This window comes from Micropterus dolomieu, linkage group LG03 (assembly GCF_021292245.1).
Source record: "Micropterus dolomieu isolate WLL.071019.BEF.003 ecotype Adirondacks linkage group LG03, ASM2129224v1, whole genome shotgun sequence".
Taxonomy (NCBI): Eukaryota; Metazoa; Chordata; class Actinopteri; order Centrarchiformes; family Centrarchidae; genus Micropterus; species Micropterus dolomieu.
Window position 1 is genome coordinate 27602078 of NC_060152.1, and position 23538 is coordinate 27625615.

At 38.9% G+C, this 23538-nt stretch overlaps 2 protein-coding genes across 3 annotated transcripts; one reads left to right on the forward strand and one right to left on the reverse strand.

Annotated features, from left to right (window-relative positions):
* Positions 1 to 515: 515 nt before the first annotated feature.
* Positions 516 to 8987, reverse strand: ebag9 (estrogen receptor binding site associated antigen 9). The gene is made up of 7 exons (XM_046045131.1): positions 8676 to 8987; positions 8051 to 8145; positions 7469 to 7550; positions 7144 to 7299; positions 5288 to 5398; positions 4726 to 4817; positions 516 to 2370 (listed from the first exon to the last, which is right to left on the reverse strand). Exons 2-7 carry the CDS (start codon positions 8131 to 8133, stop codon positions 2253 to 2255), a joined length of 642 nt encoding a protein of 213 aa, XP_045901087.1. The 5' UTR covers positions 8134 to 8145; positions 8676 to 8987; the 3' UTR covers positions 516 to 2252.
* Positions 8988 to 10607: 1620 nt separating this feature from the next.
* Positions 10608 to 21080, forward strand: ttk (ttk protein kinase). 2 transcript variants are annotated; one of them, XM_046045098.1, is made up of 25 exons: positions 10608 to 10738; positions 11263 to 11350; positions 11429 to 11651; positions 11825 to 11931; positions 12018 to 12161; positions 12313 to 12427; positions 12519 to 12600; positions 12726 to 12841; positions 13280 to 13358; positions 13485 to 13593; positions 13712 to 13934; positions 14961 to 15067; positions 15212 to 15355; positions 15438 to 15610; positions 16439 to 16572; positions 16706 to 16832; positions 17175 to 17267; positions 17361 to 17518; positions 17725 to 17876; positions 17982 to 18106; positions 18458 to 18532; positions 18627 to 18803; positions 20427 to 20523; positions 20616 to 20701; positions 20778 to 21080. In XM_046045098.1, exons 2-25 carry the CDS (start codon positions 11263 to 11265, stop codon positions 20844 to 20846), a joined length of 3003 nt encoding a protein of 1000 aa, XP_045901054.1. In that variant the 5' UTR covers positions 10608 to 10738; the 3' UTR covers positions 20847 to 21080. The 2 variants fall into 2 exon arrangements, with proteins under 2 accessions (XP_045901054.1, XP_045901055.1); XM_046045099.1 differs by lacking the exon at positions 10608 to 10738 and adding an exon at positions 10831 to 11106.
* Positions 21081 to 23538: the final 2458 nt, after the last annotated feature.

The window sequence follows — 23538 nt, forward strand, 5'->3', positions numbered from 1 at the left end:
TATTCCCATTTTTGAAAGTGGGTCAATCTCAGAGGCTTTGACAGACAGGCGCTGTCCCCAGACAGATGGGACTGACATCACTGTGATGGCGGGGGTGTCAGATGAGTGATCACAACAGTCTGTCAAGCCAGATTAAATTAACATTATACTGTTGTGATATATATGTTGTGAAATATTTACTAATTACCACTAAACATTATAGCTGAGGTTAATGGGAATGTCATAGGTTTGCAGGTGGTTGGTCGTGAAGTTTTAAATATTACCCAATGATGACGCTAGAGGAAAAGTCAGGATCCCAAAGTAATTACAATTCATTCTGAGGGAACCACAAATGTGTGTACCAATTCAGTGGCCTTTGCCCTCTCTAGAACCACACCGCTAGCACAGCTAACAAACAGTCCAAACCCATCTGTTGTGCCCATAGAAAGACTTAGTAATCATTATGTCATCTATTTGTAATGATGTCACTTCAGATAATGTTTCCCAAGTTACACATCAGGCAGCAGACTCATGAGTGAAGTTATTCACCTCTAGAAGTATGAATCAAATCATTTTATTAAAAACCTGTGTAGGACTAATACAGCAGGAATACAACCTGCCAAACCCTCCGGACTGATTGAACTTGTGGACTCGTTTGTGCTCAGCCATAACAGCTATAATATTGTGAAGTCGTACACATCAATGAGAAGAAGAAAAAAAAATGGGTGACAGACAAGGAGTTCTCTTTGATTCATTTTTGGAAAACTTAAATGTGCAAAATGACAAAACAGAACAACATGCAGCTTTTTCTGAATGAAAAGGAAAGGTGGGCAAAGAGCATTTCCAAAGAAAGCACAAATCCACAGTTTGCTGCATTCCCTTAAAATAAACACCTGCTTTGAATTAAACTCTTCAACCTGATCATGCACTAATTAGTCATTTTATCATTTAAGTTTGAACAGAATCACCACCACAGAGTGTTGATAAATCATATTGACCTGGTATTTCTTTAGAAGCATCACATAGCTTACAAAGCTTTTCCAAATGTAACATTCAGTATAGAAATTTGCTGCACTCACCTCCACCCAAGTCATTGACCAGAAACATATTGTATCATGTCTGAACATTTTGACTTATAAAAGGGCTTTTTTCCTCCACCTGCCAATGTTTCCATGACAACCGCTTGCCTATTGGCACAGGCACCAATTTTTCCAACACTGACTGGTAATTTCATTATGACGACGCATAACAGGATGTTCAGTAGTCAAACAGTTTCTTTCATCTGTGAAAAGAAGCAAGAATGTATTTTTAATTTTCTTATAAGGTAACCGGCCTGAGATTACACTGACGGTGATCCATGTTTTATAGCGTCTGTGCAGTGAGCGTATCAACTATTTAAGAGCAAAATTAAAAAAAACTAAAATATCAAGGCCGTGATCACTGGATATTTTTCTTCAATATCAAACTCTGGGGAGGAGAATGAATGGCAGATCAGTAGCCATGAGATTACCATAGGAACCCACAGCTAACATTTATAGTTGGCTATAGTAGGCTAGATTCTAGTCTATGGTCATTTATCCATACTCGTATTGAAAATCTTCAGCCATCACTTTAATGCAGATTTCCAGTGTAGTAAGGGCTGCACAGCACAGGGAGATAATGTGAAATATCGAGAAATATTCATTAGAAAACAAATCTGTTTTCAGACAATGAAAGACATAAATATAAAAACACTAATCAAGCAAACCAAGGGATGTCTCTGGTGTACACTTAAAATTAATTACACTCTTTTGTCCATCGAGGTTATAAATAAGACAAAGAAAAGGAACTGTACTCCCTATTTGAGTTTCAAAAGGTAGCACAGGTACCTGTTTATTTACAAATGTTCCTGGGAAAAAACAAAATTGAACATTTTTCTACGCTAGCTGACAGAGTTGATCTGAATCTAAATGGCGCCTTCTGATGCTGACTCTAACCTTTAACCTATAATGAACTGGATTGTATAAGCTTTCCCTTGAAGACCAGAATGACTTGAGCACACCAGGTGAGTTTTCTGCCCTCAAGAATGATGCATTTTACACTGCTGCAACTGGAAAACAGACTAAAATGGCTGCTGGTGGAAACACAGTGGAGAGGGAGGACAGTTTGCTAACAGATAAATAGTGCAGGGCGATAATCCTCGTCCGTTTGATGACTTTAAAGACCGTAACGAATGATTTAGTGTCTTTGCCCCCCCCAATCCCTTTGGCTCAAAATTGAGCATTTCTAAAATGTTACGAGAGCTTGACGGCAATCTTCTGCTCCTTCTTCATCATCCTCTGAGCCTCTTTCTCCATCTTCTTCCTCTGCTGCTCCATGGACCGCTTTTCTCTCTCAGCCATCTTCTGTTGTCTGTTAGTTAAAGGCAAAAACAAACATAGGATTTTTTCAAGCAATGTCATTACAGCACACAAGCTAGCTGGGACTGGGAAAAACAAAATCTTGTTTCTTGTTCTTATGTGTTGTAATGATGGCATACACTGCCACCTGCTGGCCATCGTGAGAATATACACCCCTCAGGTAGCAAAAAATGAAAGTGAGCTTATGTCATTGTCATCATTAGTAAGGTGACCTGGAAGTCTATTTTAAATGTTCTTTGCATCTTCCTTTCAACAAAATCTTTCCATGAGGAGAAGTCCTGGGTGTTACAATCATCTTACACCGATACTAATACAGTATGTCTGCAGACAGATGAGAGAATCCTCTACAGTTAAAAGGCATCTTTAAGCTTAATAGGTTTCATTTCCTGCTTTGTCTTACATACAAAAACACACAACTCACTGTTCCTGTAACTGTTTTATAACTGGCTGGTGCACTTGTGAAGGAATTTAGGGGTACTATGACACAGGTTTCCCTAGTTAGAGTCAATTGCTGGACTAAAGTATGCCAAAGGTGACAGCCAGTGACTCTCCAAAACACTAGGTCCAACTCCGTCTCTGCTCTCTGCCCGCTTGATCGACTGAATGACGCAGCTATCGGGACAATGATGCACCGTTATCCGTTTGTTACGTGACCCAAGGTCGAGATTATCTTTATTTTGTTTCATTACAGCCAGAATGACTGGCTCTATGTAGGAAGTGTTGCATGTGACTTGAACGATGAACAACGGGACTTTAGGTTAACTTAGGTAAGCATAGTGTCTTGATTTGAACTAATATCTAACAGACTCTTTACACATGTACAGAGGGCTAAATAATAACCTTATTTGGACACTTAGTGAATCTTTGTCGGTCTATAAAGGATAAACATCCCCAGAGAGGAAGTATTCTTCAGATTTGGTGTTGGCATTCAATGTGTTCACAAGCTGTACGCTAGCAATCGGCAGGGCTCAATAAACGATGCTGTGTCTTCATCAGTCTCTGAAACATCTTCATTACCCCTGAACCTGGCTCAGTTTATTTTCATAACAGCAATTTATGATGAAATGAAAAATCCTGACAAGTGGGTAATAGGGGCACATGTATCTATACCGCTTATAGTGGGGCCCTATGAAATCCCTTTTTTCCCCTTCAAAAATAAAATGTAATCAATAATAATTAATTTAATGTATAATGCAAATATGCACATAGAAATATTCAAATGTACGTGCAATTATTTATTGGGACAATCAGAAGATAGTACACTGTGGTCATAAAGGGATGGACATGGTCAGCAACAATACTCAGGTAGGCTGACGTTTCTTGGCCCAAAGTGTACCAAGAAAATATCCCCCACACCATTACACCACCACTAGAAGCCTGAAACGTGGATACAAGGCAGCCATCCTTTCACGTTTTTTTACACCAAATTCTGACCCTACCATCTGAATGTCGCAGCTGAAATCAAGACTCATCAGACCAGGCAATGTTTTTCCAATCTTCTATTGTCCAGTTTTGGTGAGCCTGTGGGAATTGTAGCCTCAGTTTCCTGTTCTTAGCTGACAGGAGTGGCACCCGGTGTGGTCTTCTGCTGCTGTAGCCCATCTGCTTCAAGCTTCGACATGTTGCGCGTTCAGAGATGGTATTCTGGATACCTCGATTCTAACGAGTAGTTAAGACATTTTCGTCCACACAACTGCTGCTTACTAGATATTTTCTCTTTTTCGGACCATTCTCTGTAAACCCTAGAAATGTTTGTACGTGAAAATCCCAGTAGATCAGCAGTTTCTGAAATACTCAGACTAGCCCATCTGGCACCAACAACCATGCCACGTTCAAAGTCACTTAAATCCCCTTTCTTCCCCATTCTGATGCTCGGTTTGAACTTCAGCAAGTTTTCTTGACCACGTCTACATACCTAAATACATTAAGTTGCTGCCATGTGATTGGCATAGTAGCTATTTGTGTTAACAAGCAATTGAACAGGTGTACCTAATGAAGTGGCCTCCTACACACACTGAACTGTGTGTGTAGGAGGCGATGAGCCCCGCCTTTGGTAAAACACAAAGAGCAGAGGACAGAAGCAGCGTGCCCATAAATTACACAAAACATAGCAGTATAGTCTTTTTCTGTTCGTTTGATTTAATGCTGTGAAACAAACACTTACAATGCTAGGTAAAACCCCGATTTTCATAAAATGTATCCACATTTTTGCAGATTCCATGATATTCCGCATTTTACAGTTGACTAGATTTTTATTATCCAATTCCGCGATTCCGACTGTGTTTTTTCCGCATCGTGGAAATGAGAGGGCCCTAATATAGGCGCAGAAGCATTCTTGAAAGATTACCTGAGCACCTCCTCTGCCTCCCAGGCAGCTTCAGACTCGTCCTCCCAGGCATTTGCATCCCCCTGCCAGTTGTCCATTTCACCCAATTCACCCTGTATAAAAAGGAGTTTACAATTATATCCATGCGGATGCTAACTGTGATTACAGCATTGTAAGAGCTATTATTTCTTAGGTCACAACATATTTTACATTATGCTACCTCTTCGCTAGATAATTGTTTTGAATGTTTAGCTTTACCAGAGTTGAACTCTACGAAGGACACTGTACAATTCATATTTCTTGCATCCCTACTGGTCTCAATTCAATGTCGTGAATTACCCCTTAACTGCAATGGTTGCAATGACAACACAATCTAACGTGCTAGTTAGTGATTCACATTCTACTGTAAAACTGTTTGTCTTAACAAATGTGTCTATCAACTTCCAAAAAAAGGCTTGATTTGCCTGTAAAAACAGTAAAAACTCTGCTTAGTCCTACAATTTTTTTAAATAACAAAGCTCCTGGATGCGTGAACAACAGAAAATCTGCCAGACGCTTCAGATGATATAAAACTGTAACTCACCGACGGTGGACTGAAGGTCATCATATCCTGAGAGGCTGCCAGTCTGCTGGAGAAACCAGCTGAGCCATCAGGCACCGGGTAGTTCAAAGGCTCCCTTTTCTTCAGCAATATCTGCAACATAGAAACCAGACAGACAGGAGCTGAAGCTGAAGCAACATTACAGGCATAGATTTACTAATTTTTATATGAAAGTTTGACTACATTCAAGCAAATTTTAATGACATTAAAATTATTACGTTATTAACTATTCAGATGATTTTTCATGTATTGGTTTAACCTGATATTTCAATCAAGGTCTGCAAGTTAATTGTATTATGGTCACACCCATATATTATATAGCAGTGTTTCCCACACATAGGCTTTACTTGGGCGGGCCACCCAGGTAGATTAACAGCCGCCCAAGTAAATTTGCCGACCCATATTAAAATCGTTTTTGATTGCAGCACAGCAAAGCGCCTATTCGCTCCGCACATCTCTCTCTCTCGCAAACACGGACAACAGACCCGTCTGTTAATTGAATGGTTGGTATCATAAACACCCTGCACAAATCTGTCCAACACAACGCTGTCAATGTCAGAGACCCATCTTCAAAACGGTTATTAGCAAACATGTAAGCCATTGTGTCGAATTCTGCATGCCTGCCATGAATTGCATACACCACGCGGAGGTAACGCTCTGTTATACTGAGAAAAGAGGTGGATGCAAATTTCGGCAGGTAGCCTACAACATCCATTTTGCCGAATTATGCATCCACTTATTAAGGTCCTTTTCAGACACTTTGCTGGTCACATTGTTCGAACGCGGTTAATGCCACATGTTTTTGCTGAATTTCAAGTAGCCTACTTTTACTAAGTGTAAGAATATGTTAACGATTCTTAACGTTCATAAAATATATGCTGATCATTTATCACTATTGATGAACCCCACAAATAATAGTATAGCATTTAAAAGCATAACTTTAATGCATTTTCATGCAATTCTCAGCAGGCATACAAAATTCGGCATCCCCCCCCCTTTTTTTTTAAAGTATGACCATCATTTTAAGAAACTCAGTTTATTCACCTGCTATCAAGTGGTGCATGTGTGGTTTGAAAATTTTTTTATCTTTGTGTTTCCACAGCAGAGATAGAGCAGAGGTGTGCTTTGTCCAGTTTTCCACAAATGCTGAAAGCATGAGGACATTGCTGCTCAAAGTCAGTCAAGACGCTTTCCACCAACTTATTTACACATTGCTGTGTGTGTGTGTGTGTGCGCGTGTGTGTGTGTATTTAGTGTTACATGTCCAGAAATAGAGCACACGACGCTGCAGTATCTCAGAGGTTATGTCCTCTGGGTTAACTTCCTGGCTTTGAACACTTTCTTAATCCTACAGAAAGCCTATCTGACTCTTTGATTTGCTGGTGAGCTAACAAGATACAAAGATTGCATTAGAGTCGCAGTGTTTTAAAAGATGAGGCAGGTGAATTAACCTGAAACCAAGACCAACTCCGCTAAGATAATATAAGATATAACTTTATTAATCCCCTGTAGGGGACATTTCGTATAACAAATGCATATTTAATGTGGCTATTGTTTGTGCTCTCACCTAAATTGATCACAAGATGTGTCAAAATCTGGATGGCTTACCCCCTTGGCTAAAGAATTTCCTGGGAGAAACCCTGCATTCCTACAAAGAATAACCCTATTTCTGGTCTTTGTGATAAACTAGTGTAAACACATGAAGAAGTAGTGTCTCTACTGAATATGCAGAAATGAAACAAATACATTTCCCAAAATGTCAGCGCAGTCCTTTATTAAACAAACAACTTCAGACCAGCTTGGTAACACTGGATCAGCTGCACTGTCTGTGGACATACCTTCTGCGTTTTCCTGATGGTGGGAGCCATGTCTTTGAAGTAGTCGGGCTCTTCGTCTAACTCATTGGGTGTAGGGGAAACGTTTCCATTGCCACCTTCAATCTTAATACTCGTAGGGGCCTCTTCATCCCAAGAGCTCCATTCTTCAATCTCTGGCTGTGCAGACAAGACAATAAAATACTATTTGAAGTCAAATTTATACGTGGAATTCAAGAGCTTAGGTTTGTCAGTTTATTGGTAGAAAATTTTGTGCAATGATTAGTTCTGTAATTTGCTTTGCCAAGCGCTGAACGCCAGGCGTGCTGTTAATGGACGCAATACTGACCTGTTTTGGTACTGATGATGAAAAATCCACTGTTGTCGGGAGCGTTATTTGATCACCACTGAGCTTGCGGCCCCTTCCACTCCTACAGAGCAATACGAGAAAATAACCAGTCAAAGGGAATTCATTAAATGTTGTGAATAGCTGCAACTGATAGAACATCGCTATCAAACACAAATGTCAGATATATTTGGTGTAGAGAGATTGATGTGCTGACAGGGAGTTAAACTCTATCAATGTATTTTACCTCTGGCATAGATGCACATGCCTTAGAACAAGAACAGAAGCACTTCCTGAATCGCTGGATTCCAGTGGTAAATCAGCTAGTTTGTCTTTCACCAAAATATACCACAGTGGGTGGAAGTGGGTATGATGAACAAGCAGTAGAAATCAAATTAATTTAAAAGAAACTGCTATTCAAGTTGTGGACCAGATATGTACAAAAACTAGTATATTCTGTCAATTTCTCCAAGATATGGAGGATTGGCAATAAGGTAAGTAGTGTTGCACTGACAAGCTCTTCATGCAAGAGAATAGTTTGTATATTGGACACTGCATTTGTCTCAAGTGTTCACTTGTGCTCACCTGCATATCAACTTTTTAAAGAAAGAAAGTAAGCTGGCTAGACATGTGCAGATCTTGAAAAGGCGGAACTGAGTGATGGCCATGATGAATCTGAGCTGGTGGGAAAGAAAAGAGAAAATATTAGCATTTACAATGATGGACATGTGTCTTGTTTTGCTCAATAGCACGGGGATGTATAGTGAAGTCTCCAGTAGTCCAATATTTATGCATGAAATTGAGAATAGCTGGCAAAGATTCAGTCCTCAACAAGAAAAGTGTTGGAGTATTTGAACATTACTTGCCATCAACTACTCGCATTATTCATAATCTGGAGAGCCATGACACTAGCCTCTTATTTAAATGCTAACGTTAATCTGCTTGTGGGTAAACAGATACACTAGCTAATAGATTGTATGCACATTTTAACAATAAATGCTTTTATAATAATACAATATATAATATATATATTATAATAACAATAATGCAATTTTCACTACAGAGCATAAAGGATCGAGCTAACTTTAACGATAGATATAAATATTATTACAATTTATGTTCAATCAATATTTATGGTAAATTAACGCTACTAAATTGTTTTCAAGTTAGAATTTTGGACGTCTTAGCTATCATACAAATAGTAACTCACCTTGCAAGTTGTCAATAGACCGTCTGCAGAGCAGCTGCTTTCTTCTCGTATGGCAGAAGGGACAAGTTCATTTATTTGCTAACCGTTGCTTGCTAGCTTAGCCCACAGGAAAACATGATCTTTCTGAATCATTTAATTGTCTTCGTGAGACCACGCGCTGGCAGTGACAAATTATATCGCTGTCATGTCAGAAACACGCATGTAACACTTGTACAGCCCAATGCAGTTTCATGGCAAAACTCCTAAATTTGTGTCGTCTCTCATCTCTGTCCCATGGCTGCCATCTTTGAGCTGGGAGGAGCAGGAACAGGGAAGTAACTTACAGCGTGGCCCTGCTGCTTTCAGGTACTGTCGGAATTTGTGGAAGCAGCAAAACAGTTTATGGTTATTCCCATAGTAGAGTAATTCCTTGTTGTAAACGTTTGAATTTGTGTTTGAACCAATATGTTTTATACATATGTATTTATATACCATGTATGGTCTGAGCTAACCTTTCCAACAGGTGAGAAGGTGCGTCAAAACAACCGAGGAACAGATTTGCATTTGCATGGTCACCTCCATGGATGTATTTTCTCCCAGCATTATTCTTTTTTTCAGCAGTACTAATTTTTCTATTGGCGGAATTGACTTCCCCTAAAACATATTGCCATGTCATCACACACATCTGTCAACTGACTGAACAGATGGTAAATGTACTTCTTGGATATAAGAGGTGCAGTGAGGAGAGGACGTGGTGTTGTGTCTGGAGGATGAGATAAGAATAGCTCTAATAAATTAAGAAACACTGGCACCAGTATTTTTTTTTTTTAAGATTGACAAAGCATATATGTTTTCAGTTTATCAGAAGAAGCACTTAGCAAATAGGGTCAGAATGATCAAATAATGTTGTAGAATAGGGGAGTGTGGTAGGCCTACTTTACTTTCTTTTATGATAAATTATATATTTGTAAATGGATAGGGAAGATCACTGCAGATGATGGGGCTTTGTGGAAAAGAGACTCATTTTGATTATTTGAATGTACATACTGTTGTACTGCTTGCAAGGCTAACGGCGTTAGAATGGGCTGAATAGGGGAGTTCAACCAAAATACTCACGCATAGTGACTAGTCAGTACTCACAATTAAAGCAGGTACAGACAGTAATCATCAGGATCTTGTTTACCAATTCAAGAATAGTAAGTCAAAGGGATAAATATCACCTTCTTGTGAGTCCCAGCCCATTCAGGTAGCCCTGGCAACAAAAAAGCAGACATATTGGCAAAGAAGCATTCAAAAAAGAAATTGTTGAAATTAAAAAGCAGAGGGTAAAAGCTACTGATCCCATGGGATAACGCAACAAAAGGACAGAACAAGTAATAAGCTGAGACACAGCAACCTTAACAATAGGCTACACTTTTCATTATGGGAACATATTCATCAGGCCAGATGGAAGAAGATTTACTTTGCTGATTTTAGTAGATTTTTTTTTATTATTGCAAAACTGCGAAGTGACAAACAATAATAAGCATATACCAGTGGTTAAGGAGTAGGCCTACATACAAGAAAATAAATAAATTAAAGGTTCAGCAGTTCATGCAGTTATACATTGTTTTACCTGTTGCATTTCATTTATATAAAATAAGATAATAAAAATGTGTTATAATATAATCCAAAAGCTAACCGGACAGGACAGCTGCAAAACAAGTGTAAGGTTGTGGAGCTGTTTTCGCATTCATGTCCTTCATGCGAATCATGGCTCCTATCATCTGTCTATGGAAAATGAATTGTGGTGATACATAATGTCACGCTTAATATAAAAAATGGATAATGGTGAATTTCACTGTAAACGATTTTTGCACATTTCATAGACATGTCTGTGTCGGGTTTTAAGGAGCTACGCAGGGCCGTTAAAATAAGATAATATGTGTTGTCTGGTTTGTAAACCCACCTAACTCTGTCGTCACCACAAACTATCCAATCAACACACGACTTGAACGGAAGTGGCATATTTGAAAACTGGCAGTTGAAGTCGAGCCTTTATTCTGGCCCATAAGTGAAAGGGGATTAATAACAACACAAACACGGTGAGATATATTTGAATTGCAATATTTACTTTTAATGTTATTGAAGATACTTTTATACGTGTTTCAACTTCAACTTAGTTTGCGTGACCTGCGGTGGAACCAGTTCGCTAACCTAGTATCGTTAACAACACCGTTAAGAATATGTTAGCTAACGTTAGCTGCTAAGTTAGCTAACTGAGCCAACCCATGTCGTAAACACGAAAGAGTACATTATTTTTAGAAAGAAAGAACAGTGTTCAATAATCTGACCCGAGTATGTCTAAAACTCTTTCTTGCCCTCGCATCATGTACACATACAAGGAAGTTTAATATTTTATTTCGTTAACATTTCATCGTCGAAAGGCGAACGAACGCAGGACGTAAAAGTGGTAAATTAACAGTTGTTGGAGTTGTCTTAACGTTATTCTGTTCATCATGTCCTTGTTAGTATTTTACATGTCACTTTTACATGTCACTTATAACGTTACCGGTTATACCGGTGACCATATCTGGGCTAGTGTAATTGATCTACCCCTCAATTACAGATGGAGGAAGAGGAGCATACAGACAGAAAGCAGCAGCTTGCCATGCTTTATCAAAAACTCAACAACATCAAGAAGTATCTCAATGAAGGTAATGGTATGCCCAGTAGTCCTGTCACTGTAACATCTATATTCATATAGTCATCATCACATCTTGCTCTTGTTACAGATGACACGGACAATATTAACCAGGTTATTGGTTCAAACTCACCTGAATCATGCCTCTCATATTTAACGGACCTGGAGAAAAAAGGGGACCCTCACCTGGATCGTAACCACCTCACCAGACTTGTTGACTTTTACACCAGAGTATTCTCCAATATGCCACTGGGGAAACACTGTCAGAATGAGAGCTATGCCAGGATGTTGGTCAGATTTGCCGAGCTAAAAGCGTGAGTAACCAACGTTATTACTGCTATTTCAGAGGCCTTTGCCCTTATTCTAGTTTTAATTCAATGCTCATAATAAGATTGAGTAGGCCAGATTAAAAACACCATTTTCATGTGCTTTTCAAAAAAACGTATGCTGGGCATTAAGTCTCTTTGTCATGTTTTTCTTTTATTAGAATTCAAGACGTCAATGAGGCAGAAGCCAACTTCAATGTGGCGAGATCTCACTGCCAGAACTTTGCATTTGTCCACATTGCACATGCGCATTTTGAGCATTCTCATGGTAGAGAGATTTTCAGTATGTTCTTGTCCATACATACACATGAATTGTTATCTGTGGTAATTCAGTGTCTGCTCATCTTCCACCAGGCAACACAAAGAAAAGCCTTAACATACTGCAGAATGCGTTTGAACTTGGCGCCAAACCAAAGGAGCTGCTGGAGGCTGCCTTGCAAAGCATGCAGATTGGGAAAACACTACACATCTGTCCAGAGGATAAGGAAAATTTACCACGTGAGTATTTATTCATATTATGTGCCATGGTATTTTTTTGTTAGATTACTGTTGTTCACCTATTCAGAGTTAACTGTTACAATGCAATACTATCACATGATGGGCTTTCATTGTCTGATTTCCACATTTTGCTGTGTTTTCCTTCTGCCAGTATTGTCGAACAATGACGTACATGATTCTGTCAAAAAAGGCTCAGTATTCCAGAAAGTAAGCAGAATATCAGACGGGACAGGCGAATTGCAGCTCTCCAGTATTTTTGGCCCAGGGTAAGAATAAAATGACCTTGCCTTCAATGTTTAATAAGGCAGCTGTTTGATTCAGGGAATGTAACATATCAAGTTGATCTCTGGCCCGCAGGGCAGAGCCCCTCAGTGGCTCATCAGATGACCAGCTACCAGGCTGGAGATCTGGATCCCAACGCAAGAGAGTAGTTGGCATTGTGAGTTACATTTATTCTTGTGTTGTGCGTTTTTTACAAATCACTTTCGCATGCTTTTTTTTTTTTTCCTTTCCAGAGATTGCATAACAAGAATGACCAAATTGTTCTGACCGTTTCTGTTCCAGCCAGGGAGAGTTCCCATAGTACCTTTCTCTATCCCAGAGAAGGAGGATGACAATGATCATTCCATTAATTGGAAGCTGTCAAAGAGAAGTGATTCAGTTCACACCAATTTGTCCAGGTATTTTTTGTTTTTTTTTGTTTTTTCCAGATGTGTTTAATTTTGATTATGTCTTGAGGAATGCTATATGAAAAGAGTTTTGTTGCCAAAATAACTGACATTGCACATAGTATTGAAAATAGTGTCTTGTATTAATGATAGGTTACCTTGGGTGTTCCAAGCAGGATGTAATGTGAACACCCAAGGTCCCTTGCAAGGACAGCAGGGGTTCTCCAAATGTCACTTTAGAAAACAGTGATGGAGACACAAATGGTTAGCATTATTTTTTATAAGCTCACACATTCCACAGAAAAATGTATTGAATCATGACACCAGTGTAATGTAAGAATTAATTTTGTGATTTATTTCATCCCTGTTCAGTCTACAAATTCTTGTATATTTCATTAAAATATGTAATAATTTACTTCAAGTGTTGTTAACACTTTACTTTTGTCTCAGGCAAACATCTTGTTCAAACATGTACCCAGTTTCTGGGCTATCATCCGCAAAGAAAAATGCTGTTAATGGAGTCGTTCAAGTGAGTATAAACATGATACAGTAGTCTGGGTCTAGCAATGGCCGGATCAGTGCTCTGCTAAGTAAAGATGTTCAGCATTGGCTGAAAAAAGTGTTATATCTTTCTCTTACATTGCTGTGTTCTCAGCCACCAGCTGTCAGCCCAGAGCATTGCCCTTGGTTAGACCAGGCAGCTGCAGACTCCACCACCACACTCCTTCACACACATGACACAAGGGACACCTCGAGAATGGAAGGTACTATATAACCTTGACAATATGCTACACTGCCCTGTTGTTAGTTGAGTAGTCAATAAGCCTTTTAAAGCTGTGTGAACAATGTTTTCACTGTTTCGATGATGTTTTCCCCTGGCAGATGTAACATACAACTTCGACCAGGTCATCAATACAAATTCCCCTGAGTCATGTTGGACGTATCTGATGAACCTGGAGAAAAGAGGCAATCCTCACACAGACGTCAACCTTCTTAATAAGCTCAAGGACTGTTATTCTAAAATCTTTTCCAGGCTGCCAATTAGACAGTTCAGCAAAAACATCAGCTATGCCAGAATACTGGTCAGATATGCAGAACTCAAGGGGTGAGTGTGGATGAGAATACTGTATTTGAATTAGTCTTGGGAATTTATGGTGTGTATTAGGTCAAGGTCAAAGTTTTTTTTTTTATATAGCACATTTACAAACGGTCACTACTGCCCCAAAGTGCTGTACAGATACAGAGAACAGCATAAGATAAAAAGCATAATAAATAGCCGAATAAAACCCTTCTAAAACAGAATATGCCAAAAACAATAAAAACAGGAAACAGATAAAAACTATACTTAAAACACTAACAACAATAAAATGTCACAGCTCAGCATGTGTCAGCTCTCAATAGAGGTAGCTGCTCTAATGTTGAGAGGAAGAGAGTTTCGGAGCTTAAGACCTGTTACTGAAAAAGTTCTGTCCCCTCTGGTTTTCAGTCTGGACCTTGTACAGTCTAAAAGCAGCTAAGTGCTCTGACTGGAGTGTGCAAAATCAGCATATCAGATAAATATGATGGGGGGGGGGGGGTATTAGGGAGTATTTAACTGCAGGTGTGATTACTGTTGACCTTGGCAGGAAGAAATTAACAGTAAAATGTTTATCCTATAAAGTTGAATGATTTTTGCGGGTTTTTTGTAGTGGACGCTCAGCCTATAATTCTTATGTATGTAAAATGGCACACCGTGAAAGATTTTTAACCTTTTATTTTTATAATTCAGACATTACACTATGTGAACTCGTATATTTTGATTGGAATTTTGTCACTAAATTATATGGAGAGCAGCAATACAATATTATGGAATTATTGCCCAGCCCAAGGCATGGTGTGGTGTTGGTGATATAGAGTGACCGAGTTGGTGCCTCTGTATGATAAATGTTAACATTGTCTCTTGTACAAACATCTGTGTGTCTCTATGTAATGGCTGTCTATTTATATGTAGATTAAATATGTGCATATAACCCTTTAACCGCTCAAAGGCAATTGTTGTCTGAATGTTGAATCTTAATCTTTGAATTTTAACTTCAAAGCTTTGTAAGGTGCGTATCCTAATTTATTTATTTTTTTCTTCTTTCTTTTGAAGGATTGAAGACCCAGATGAAGGCAAAGACCACTTTATAGTTGCAAGATCCAACTGTAAAGGCTTTGCCTTTGTCCACATAGCACATGCCCAGTTTGAGGTTTCTCAAGGTAGAGTGGTTAGTCTCCAAAAGTCTGATACATGGAATCTGTGGACAAAAAGCAAGATGTTATTACAGATGTGCCAGTGTTCTTATACTCTTAGAACATTATACTTTGTTTAGTCTAATCAGCCTGTCTCTGTCTTCTTTTAAGGTAATGTCATGAAAGCATCTTCCATTCTGCAAAAAGCCCAGGCGTTAAATGCCAGGCCAGCAGAGCTCCTGGAGATGGCAATACGTAACCTGAAAGCTGGGGAGAAACAGCTTGTGCCCACCAGAGAGGAGGAACACCCCACAGGTAGGGATTCATTGTTCAGGTTAAAGCGTTAAGTTGGACATGGTTTATAATAAATGTTTCTAATCTCTATTTTTTCTTGTAGATTTGCAAACAGGTGTTGAAGTAAGTGTGTCTACTTCAGGGATAAACCAGGAACTTCAGGTTCCTGCTCGGGTCCCTGTGAACCGGTCAGTGGAAAAGCCTAAACCTGCCAGCAGGGAGACCTTATCCGAGTGGAAGATGCCATCTCTCGTCAACTGGCATGTTTCTCCAGAGGTCTGATGTCATTCTTTATCTTCTTTTCTTTTACTACCACTATTATCTGTGCAAATGTTTAAAATGTTTCATTAAAAAAGATTTTAAAGTTCTTATACTCTCAATTTAGCACTTTGGTCAGCTTTTGTAGAGTATCTGCTATGGTCTGTCATCCTGTTAGTTTAAGTTTTTTTGTTTGCCCTTCCTTGCTGGCAGATTTAGGCACTAATAACTATAGCCTGACCGATAAATCTAATATCAGCTAACTGCAGATAAATCTGTATCTGTGTTTATAACAGTCAGTAAATGACAATTAAAAAAGAAACTGAAAGATGGATCCTTCAATCATGTTATGAGTGTTGTCGTTGCATAGTTTGTCCACCAGAGGGCACTCTGCAACTCCCCTGTTAGCAACACGGATGTTCAGAGCGCCAAAATCAACCACAAAACACAGCAACCAGCAGTACTTTTGTTCAAAGTACTATTTATAGCAATAAAAAGTTTATTTTTAAACTGCATTATGTCATGTTATCTTGGTGAAGTCTCCTAACTACACATAACAAATGTTAGGGATAATCTTTGATTATGTGATGTGTTTCTGATATATCTGCCAACATCGCAGATTTATTTTAAAATCCCATAATGTTCAAGCTCTACTAATATCTTTCCCTTTTGTCACTATTACGGCATTTTGCCATGTGAAGAAATCAAATTTCCGCTCGTTCCATTTTGCTTCAATAGCACAATATTGATGATGTTTATGACCACTTCAAATCATTTATTACCTGACTCTGTTTTAGTCTTAAAAACATATTCTGATCAAATCATTCCAAATAATTTTCTTCCTAGGATAAACGCACAACACCTCCTGACCCCAGACCTGTTCCTCATGTGTTTGAGTCACGCCCTACTCCGTCCCTCCAATCTCTGTCCAGACTGAACCCACCAACACCAGACATCTTCAGAAACCCCCCTGCCAACAGGTATTATCTTTACTTTGGTGCCTGCTGGTCTGCAACAAAACCTGTACCCCTTAATTTGCTTTTAAGGAAGATGAAATATTCTTCCATCATAAAACTTGCCCAGTCACTCCTGCTCCATCTCTCTCCCTCTCAGCTTTATTACTCCTGTTGTAAAGAGAGGCCCTGAAGTGTCTTCCTCTGCCATGGCAGCACACAGAGCTGGTCCTGTTCAGCAGCCATGCACACCACTAAACAAAGCTGCCTGTTTCCAAACTCCACAGGTACAGCATGCTCCTCCCCTGCCTTTACTTTTATCTGACGTACTACATACATTTTTTAAAAACGCAGATGATATGTGTCCATAAACACATTTTTCCATAACACCAAACACCTGTCTGATGTCACATGATATGATATCTGGACTTTCTGTGTCCTACAGCATGGATGAATAAAATGATTAAGCAGAGATGGTATGAGTTATATATCTGGACATGTAGAGAGCAATGCAGCTTGTCTTGCAGTATAAAATACAGAAAGGCCCTTTCCTGTTTTGAAATGACCTACACAAGGACTTATCTTAAACTGTAATGACATGAGATACTTTTGTTTGAATCTCATTTTAGGCTTCCTTCACTACCTTGTCAAATGAATCCATTACCATTAAGGGCAAGCAATTCTTTGTACTCAAGGTTATTGGACGTGGTGGATCCAGCAAGGTAAAACATTAATAAGGAATTTGTATCATGTTCTAGCATTCATACACTGTTGTTTGCAAGTATAGTTAATGAACATTGATTTGTTTCTTTCAGGTGTACCAGGTCCTCGATCACAAAAGGCAGCTGTTTGCTGTGAAATACGTCGACCTTGAGGAGGCTGATGCTCAGACAGTTGAAAGTTACAAAAATGAGATTGAACATCTGAACCACTTGCAGCAGTATAGCGATCAAATCATCAAACTCTATGACTAGTGAGTACATGGCCCGTCCAAAAACAATATATCAATGCATTGCATGGGTATCACCCTAAAACATTTTTGTCCTTTAAAAAAAACATTTTAAAGTGAAATTTGTACATTAAAAAGAAATACAATAGTTCATTTAAAAGCTCTTGAAGTCTGCTTGTAAATAATGATTTTTGTGACAAATGCCATGATGGTTGTATATGTGTTTGCAGTGAAATTACCAGCAGCTACATCTACATGCTGATGGAGTGTGGAAACTTGGATCTGAACACTTGGTTGCGAAACCGCAAAGCTGTGAATCCGCTGGAGAGGAAGTTCTACTGGAAGAACATGCTGGAGGCCGTCCACACCATCCACAAACATGGTTCTCTTTCTTTATAGCCCTCACTACTGTTCCCTCATCAATTCTCAGTGTTGTTTACTAAAATAGTCTTTATTTCTAACCATTCCAAATATGTCTTCTATACAGGAATTGTCCACAGTGACTTGAAGCCAGCTAATTTTGTCATAGTGAATGCTTCGCTGAAGTTGATTGACTTTGGCATCGCAAACAGAATCCAGCCAGATGTAACAAGCATTATGAAGGATTCACAAGTAAGATTTATGTTTTTCACAAACACACAGTCTCTTTCATGTAGTGTTGACATGCATCCCTGGTGCTTGGATTTTAACTGAAGTACAAATGAAATCCAGGCACTCAAGATACACTGGTAACCCAATCATCTACACTAACTGCAACAATGTAAGTTGTTAAAGCTGTATACTGTGCCTGCACCGTTTATTATCATGGAAGTACAACAGCTAAAATAGATATTGTTAAATATATCAAATTCTGTAAAAAAGTAAAAACAGATTTTACTGTAAACATAATTAAGCTGCATCAGAGCTGCACTCCAGGTGGAAAGGGCTCCACCCATTTAATACATGGTTGTTTGTCAAACACAGGTTGGGACCTTGAACTATATGCCCCCCGAAGCCATCAAAGACACTTCATCCCAGCCAGGAAAAGCCCGCTCAAAGGTACTCCTACTAAGTCAATTAAAAAATCTAAGCAATGCTTTTTGATTGCAGCGGTGAAAAACATTTTCTGATTTATTTATTGGTTCCCCTAAAGATCAGCCCCAAAGGTGATGTGTGGTCCCTTGGATGTATCCTGTACTGCATGACTTATGGGAAAACTCCATTCCAAAGCATCACCAATCAGATTGCCAAACTGCACGCCATCATCGATCCTTCCCATAAGATTGAATTTCCCGACATCTCTGAGAAGGATTTACTGGATGTGTTGAAGGTGAGGGGCCACAGCTAAACTGTGTCAGTGTGCTGTGAACACACAACATACATGCCAGTCTTACAATTTTTGATGGTTAACTAGTTCCTTCTGACCATTAAACTTTAGTGGTGGACAGTATAGTGCACAGACGCTGTATACAATACAGGGAATTGAATTGTTTCTTGATTTTAGATTTTATTAAAAAAAATTTCAAAGACTTTCTGTTGATCAGTGCCAAAAAATCCCAGTTACACGCTCTGTGTTTGAGTGTTGTAAAACTATTTTTAAAAAAAAAGGGTGCAGTAAATACTTTTTAGACGCTTTATACAGTACATATACTTAAATAATTATCATTTTAAATGGGGATCGTTAATTTTTACCATTATTGAGACTGCTCAACAATCAGATTCTTTAGCAATACCACTATTGATACTTTACTATTATTTGGTGACGGTTATTTGTTAAGACCAAACCCAACGGGCATCAAGTAGGCCTGCACAGTATGAGGTAAATATTCAATGTGCAATAACATTGTTATATTTTGAGATGACCTATCACTTGCAAAAAATAAACAAATATTGAAGTGTGCATATTAACTGCCTGTTTTTTCTTAAAGTAATTATAGATGTAATTAGAATTTAATATTTTAAATACAGCTAAATGTTGTTTCTAGAGCAGCAACATTAATGTTTACAACAGTAACCTCACTATATAAAGTCAATATCTGACATCACAATACTGATTGACATTTAGAAAGAATGAAGAACTCTGTCAGCATCTTCCTCCTCCTCTCTGCTGGTCACCTGGTAGAAGGAGGAGCGGCTGGTTTGTCTCAGCCAGCAGCTGAGTTTTTAACTATGTGCCAAATTTTAAGACTACAGACAAGTCTATGCTCCAGACAGCTAGCTTTCAATTTAGGTTGTTTGTAACATTTAGCTAACTGCCAAGCTAACGGTAGCTGTGCTTGTGTAAAACATACAGGATGAGAGACTGAGGACAGAGCAGTTTAAATGAACCCTTTCTACATGTTTACCTTAAAGACAGGTGTATTGCTAAAGTGTTGTTTTTACTTGCGAAGGTTTTATTGCACGTACTTACAGTAACGAGCAAGGCTGTCGGCAACTCGAGTAGTTTGGAACTAACTTAACTTCACCGTCTCCACCACGAGCGGCCTCTTGCTCGGCTGGCTGGCTGGCTGGCTGGCTGGTGTGTGTGTGTTTATGTAGGATCCGACAGAGCAGAGAGGCGGCAGCCTGATGATAAACCGTCCCGGGCCCATTTAATACGGCGTTTCGGTGCCCTCAATAAATAAACATTAGTTTTCTTATTCATCATTTCAAGTTAAACCAGATTTTAACGCTCCAGACATGACTGGAAACTGGAACACGCTGCCACTTTTGGCACCCAGCTGTAAACAGATAAAGAAAAGTACTTCCAATAATTTTTGTATCCGTGTTTACATTTAAATTAAACATACCCTGAGACCATTTTCTGTTCTACAGATGAATCCTCTATGTTACGGGTTTAACTAAAATATTGATGCTTATTTTAACCATGATTCCGAAGATTAAAATGTTAGCTAACTCAGAAGTGTTGTTGAAGTGACAAATAAGCTGGGGTTTTTTTGTCTGGTCGTTCCAGAGGTGCTTGGTACGAAACCCTAGAGAGCGAATCTCGATTGCAGAGCTGCTGGAGCATCCATACCTGCAGCTGAAGCCACAAGCATCACCTGAACCAGGTACACACGTGCGCACACGCACACAAGCACACTGTACAAGTCTGTGTACTGGGAAGCCAACTGTGTGACTGACTTCTGCTCACCTGTTTCAGAACGTCCATGTAACAGTGATCTCAGGAAGATCCTAACGGACCTTGCAGCCCTCCAGTCTCCAAACAGCATCATCCGAGCGGCTAACGTAAGACTTATTTTGTAAAACTTTTAACTTTCTCACCAACGTTGTGTTTCTTAAATATGAACTCTGCTTTTCACAGAATCTGGCCAAAATGTGCAGCAGCGGCAGGAAGTTGGATGTTGCAGAGTGTGCAAAGTCATCAACCTAACTCTCCTGGAAAATGTGACGTGGATATTTCTTCTTTTTTAAACTTTTTTTGTACCCCACTAAACCACTTCAGTACCGAAACAATATCTTCTGTTGTAAGATGTAGAACTAACAAATCTATATTTGTATGTTTTGTTTCCTTGAAACAATCATCATATTGCTTCATTTTTACATATGTCTTCTGATAATAAATGTAGGCATACAGTAGTCAAATAAAACATACTGTATCATTGTATCCAGTTGTTGGATTATTTGTCTCAGCTGATATAAAGGATGAGGAGCTGACATGGTACACCTTTTTCAAGACGTTTCTTCGTGAGAGGAGAAGGGCTATATGTTAAATTTATGGAAATATTATATTAATATAATATTTATCGGGAACCTGTGATGCCTTGCATTCGCGGGTTCCCAGCCCACTCGGGCTTGGACCCCTAATAATAATAATAATAATAATAATATCTACATCTGAAATGTTCAGATGCAGACATGATTGTTCAAAATCACAGCTGTACTTCTTGCTGCACTTCAACAAGGTGTCTGGAGACAGTCTAACAGTGTTTAAGTAGTAGAGTCATTAATTAGAGGAACATTTACAGTGACTTTTAATTAGCAAGCAACATGTGAGTATTGCTTTGAGACAGACTTGACAGAATTATTATATAAAATTTCATCCAGTCTCTGGTTTTTCCAGAGCTGAAGGGGGGAACAACCATAGTGACCTAGCAACTGAGTGTGAGCATGTGTAGACAGTGTTTGTGTAATTAGTCTCACTGCCAGAAGGAGGTGACAAAAGTAGCACTGCAGGTTGAACTTTGACACTAGCCCACAACATAAGGTAATAAATAAAACTACGCTAAAAGAATGAACATTTGCCCACATTGCTCCACTGGTCATCCAGCCGTTGTATGAAATTTTTTATCTAAGTTTATCTAAAAATACAGTGATCGCCCTGCCTATAATTTGTGAAATAATAGTCTTATCAATAATAAATCTGTTACTACTCTAATAAATGACATTGTCGGGATCAATAAAGCAGGTGTGTGTTGTACATGTTTCATGTAATGAAACCTGGAACACAGGAAATCAGAGACTGTTGTGCCCACATCTTTACAGAGACCTGCTCCATCAACATGCCGGATGAAGCGCTTGCCAGGCAGCCTTTGTTCACAGCTGACAGAGCACAAGACTCCAGCCAAGTGTGAGAAGGTTTAAACACAGTCAAAGTGGATGGACACTGTTTCCCAAAATGTCAGACTTTCTAAGTGAAGATAAAAACCATATAATCTTCACTATGTTTTTATCTGTTTCAACTGTTTTTCTTGTATGTATGTATGTGTAGTATGACGTTAATGCAGCCAGTAATAGAAAACTATATTCTGTACAGGTCATGTGGTGACACTAAGAGAAACACATTGACCATGTTTCTTTTCATATTACAACTGGAACATATAGTTAAACCACTGTCAACACAAGACCTCCTGCAATAACACTGAAAGCAATACATGCTTTTCCTATTGATATTTTTTTCTAATGCTAATATTTAGATGTATTATTGTGCATATATCCTAATTTTTACTTTGAATTGAGTATTATTTTATTGTGGTTCTGATCATTGAAATATAATTTTTCCCCCATTATTGTTCTGAGATGAGGTGAAGGACAGCTCAAGAATGAGAAGCGAGATGAGACAGAAACAAAAGAACAGGTCCAGGAAACAACCCACACCAGGGTGGGGAAAAAAGATAAGGGAGCAGGACTACGAAGAGGAAAAAAAGATGAACAATACCAGGATGAGAACAGAGATGAGTGAAGCAATTTCTTAATACTGGATGTGGAAGAGAGTGGTAAGGCACAACTGTAATCTAATTGGATTTCAGTGTTTTGTGGGTAAATTGGTACCTGAGTCAGAGAAAATGCAATTATTTATCTCAGAATCAATTTTTCTTTAATAGACCTTTTAATGAGCAGAGCAGAGTAGGGGAGTTGAGAGAAAGATTTGAGGAGTAGTACAGGAATGGAAAAATAAAATAAGAACAGCACCAGAACTCCAAAGTAAACGAATGACAGAAGAGAAATAAGATAAGGAAAGCAACACTTCTATTGTGAACATGGAAGAGAAAGATTATTTATTATTATAGAAATGTCTACAGTATAACCACAAATTGTAAAAATGACACTGTGGATGTATCTTTGAATATATTATTGTCTGAGGCAAAATTCATTCACTGACATCAAAACAAAATGTTCCTGTTATCTGATGACACTTTCAGGTACTTTATTACACATAGAGAGCTGCAAAGAAGATGCTCTCATCCTGATACGTTTTCCAACATCAGATCTGATCATGAAATGCTTTGAACGACTGGTTCTGGCCCACATAAAGGACACTGTGTCAGCTGTCGTCCACTCTGCTCTCTCCCACCTAGAGAGCAGGGATTCCTACGTCAGGCTGCTTTTCCTGGACTTTTCATCTGCCTTTAACATCATCATTCAACAAACTGCTGCTGCTGCTGGGACTAAGACCATCTCTCTGCAACTGGGTCCTGGACTTCTTGATAAACAGGCCACAGTCGGTTAAGATCAACAGCACCTCATCTTCCACCATCATACTCAACACTGGCTCCCCACAGGGATGTGTCTTGAGCCCTCTGCTGTACACTCTCCTCACATATGATTGCTCTGCAAAATACAGT

Excerpts from the sequence above, each read along its gene's own strand:
- ttk (XM_046045098.1), top strand. The coding sequence starts at position 11,263 with ATGGAGGAAGAGGAGCATACAGACAGAAAGCAGCAGCTTGCCATGCTT. Across the intron at positions 12,162-12,312 it reads GGATAAGGAAAATTTACCAC|TATTGTCGAACAATGACGTA; the intron begins GTGAGTATTTAT and ends TCCTTCTGCCAG. Across the intron at positions 18,533-18,626 it reads CAGGAAAAGCCCGCTCAAAG|ATCAGCCCCAAAGGTGATGT; the intron begins GTACTCCTACTA and ends GTTCCCCTAAAG.
- ebag9 (XM_046045131.1), bottom strand. The coding sequence starts at position 8,133 with ATGGCCATCACTCAGTTCCGCCTTTTCAAGATCTGCACATGTCTAGCC. Across the intron at positions 7,551-8,050 it reads TTTAAAAAGTTGATATGCAG|GAGTGGAAGGGGCCGCAAGC; the intron begins GTGAGCACAAGT and ends ATTGCTCTGTAG. Across the intron at positions 2,371-4,725 it reads GAGGCAGAGGAGGTGCTCAG|ACAACAGAAGATGGCTGAGA; the intron begins GTAATCTTTCAA and ends TTTAACTAACAG.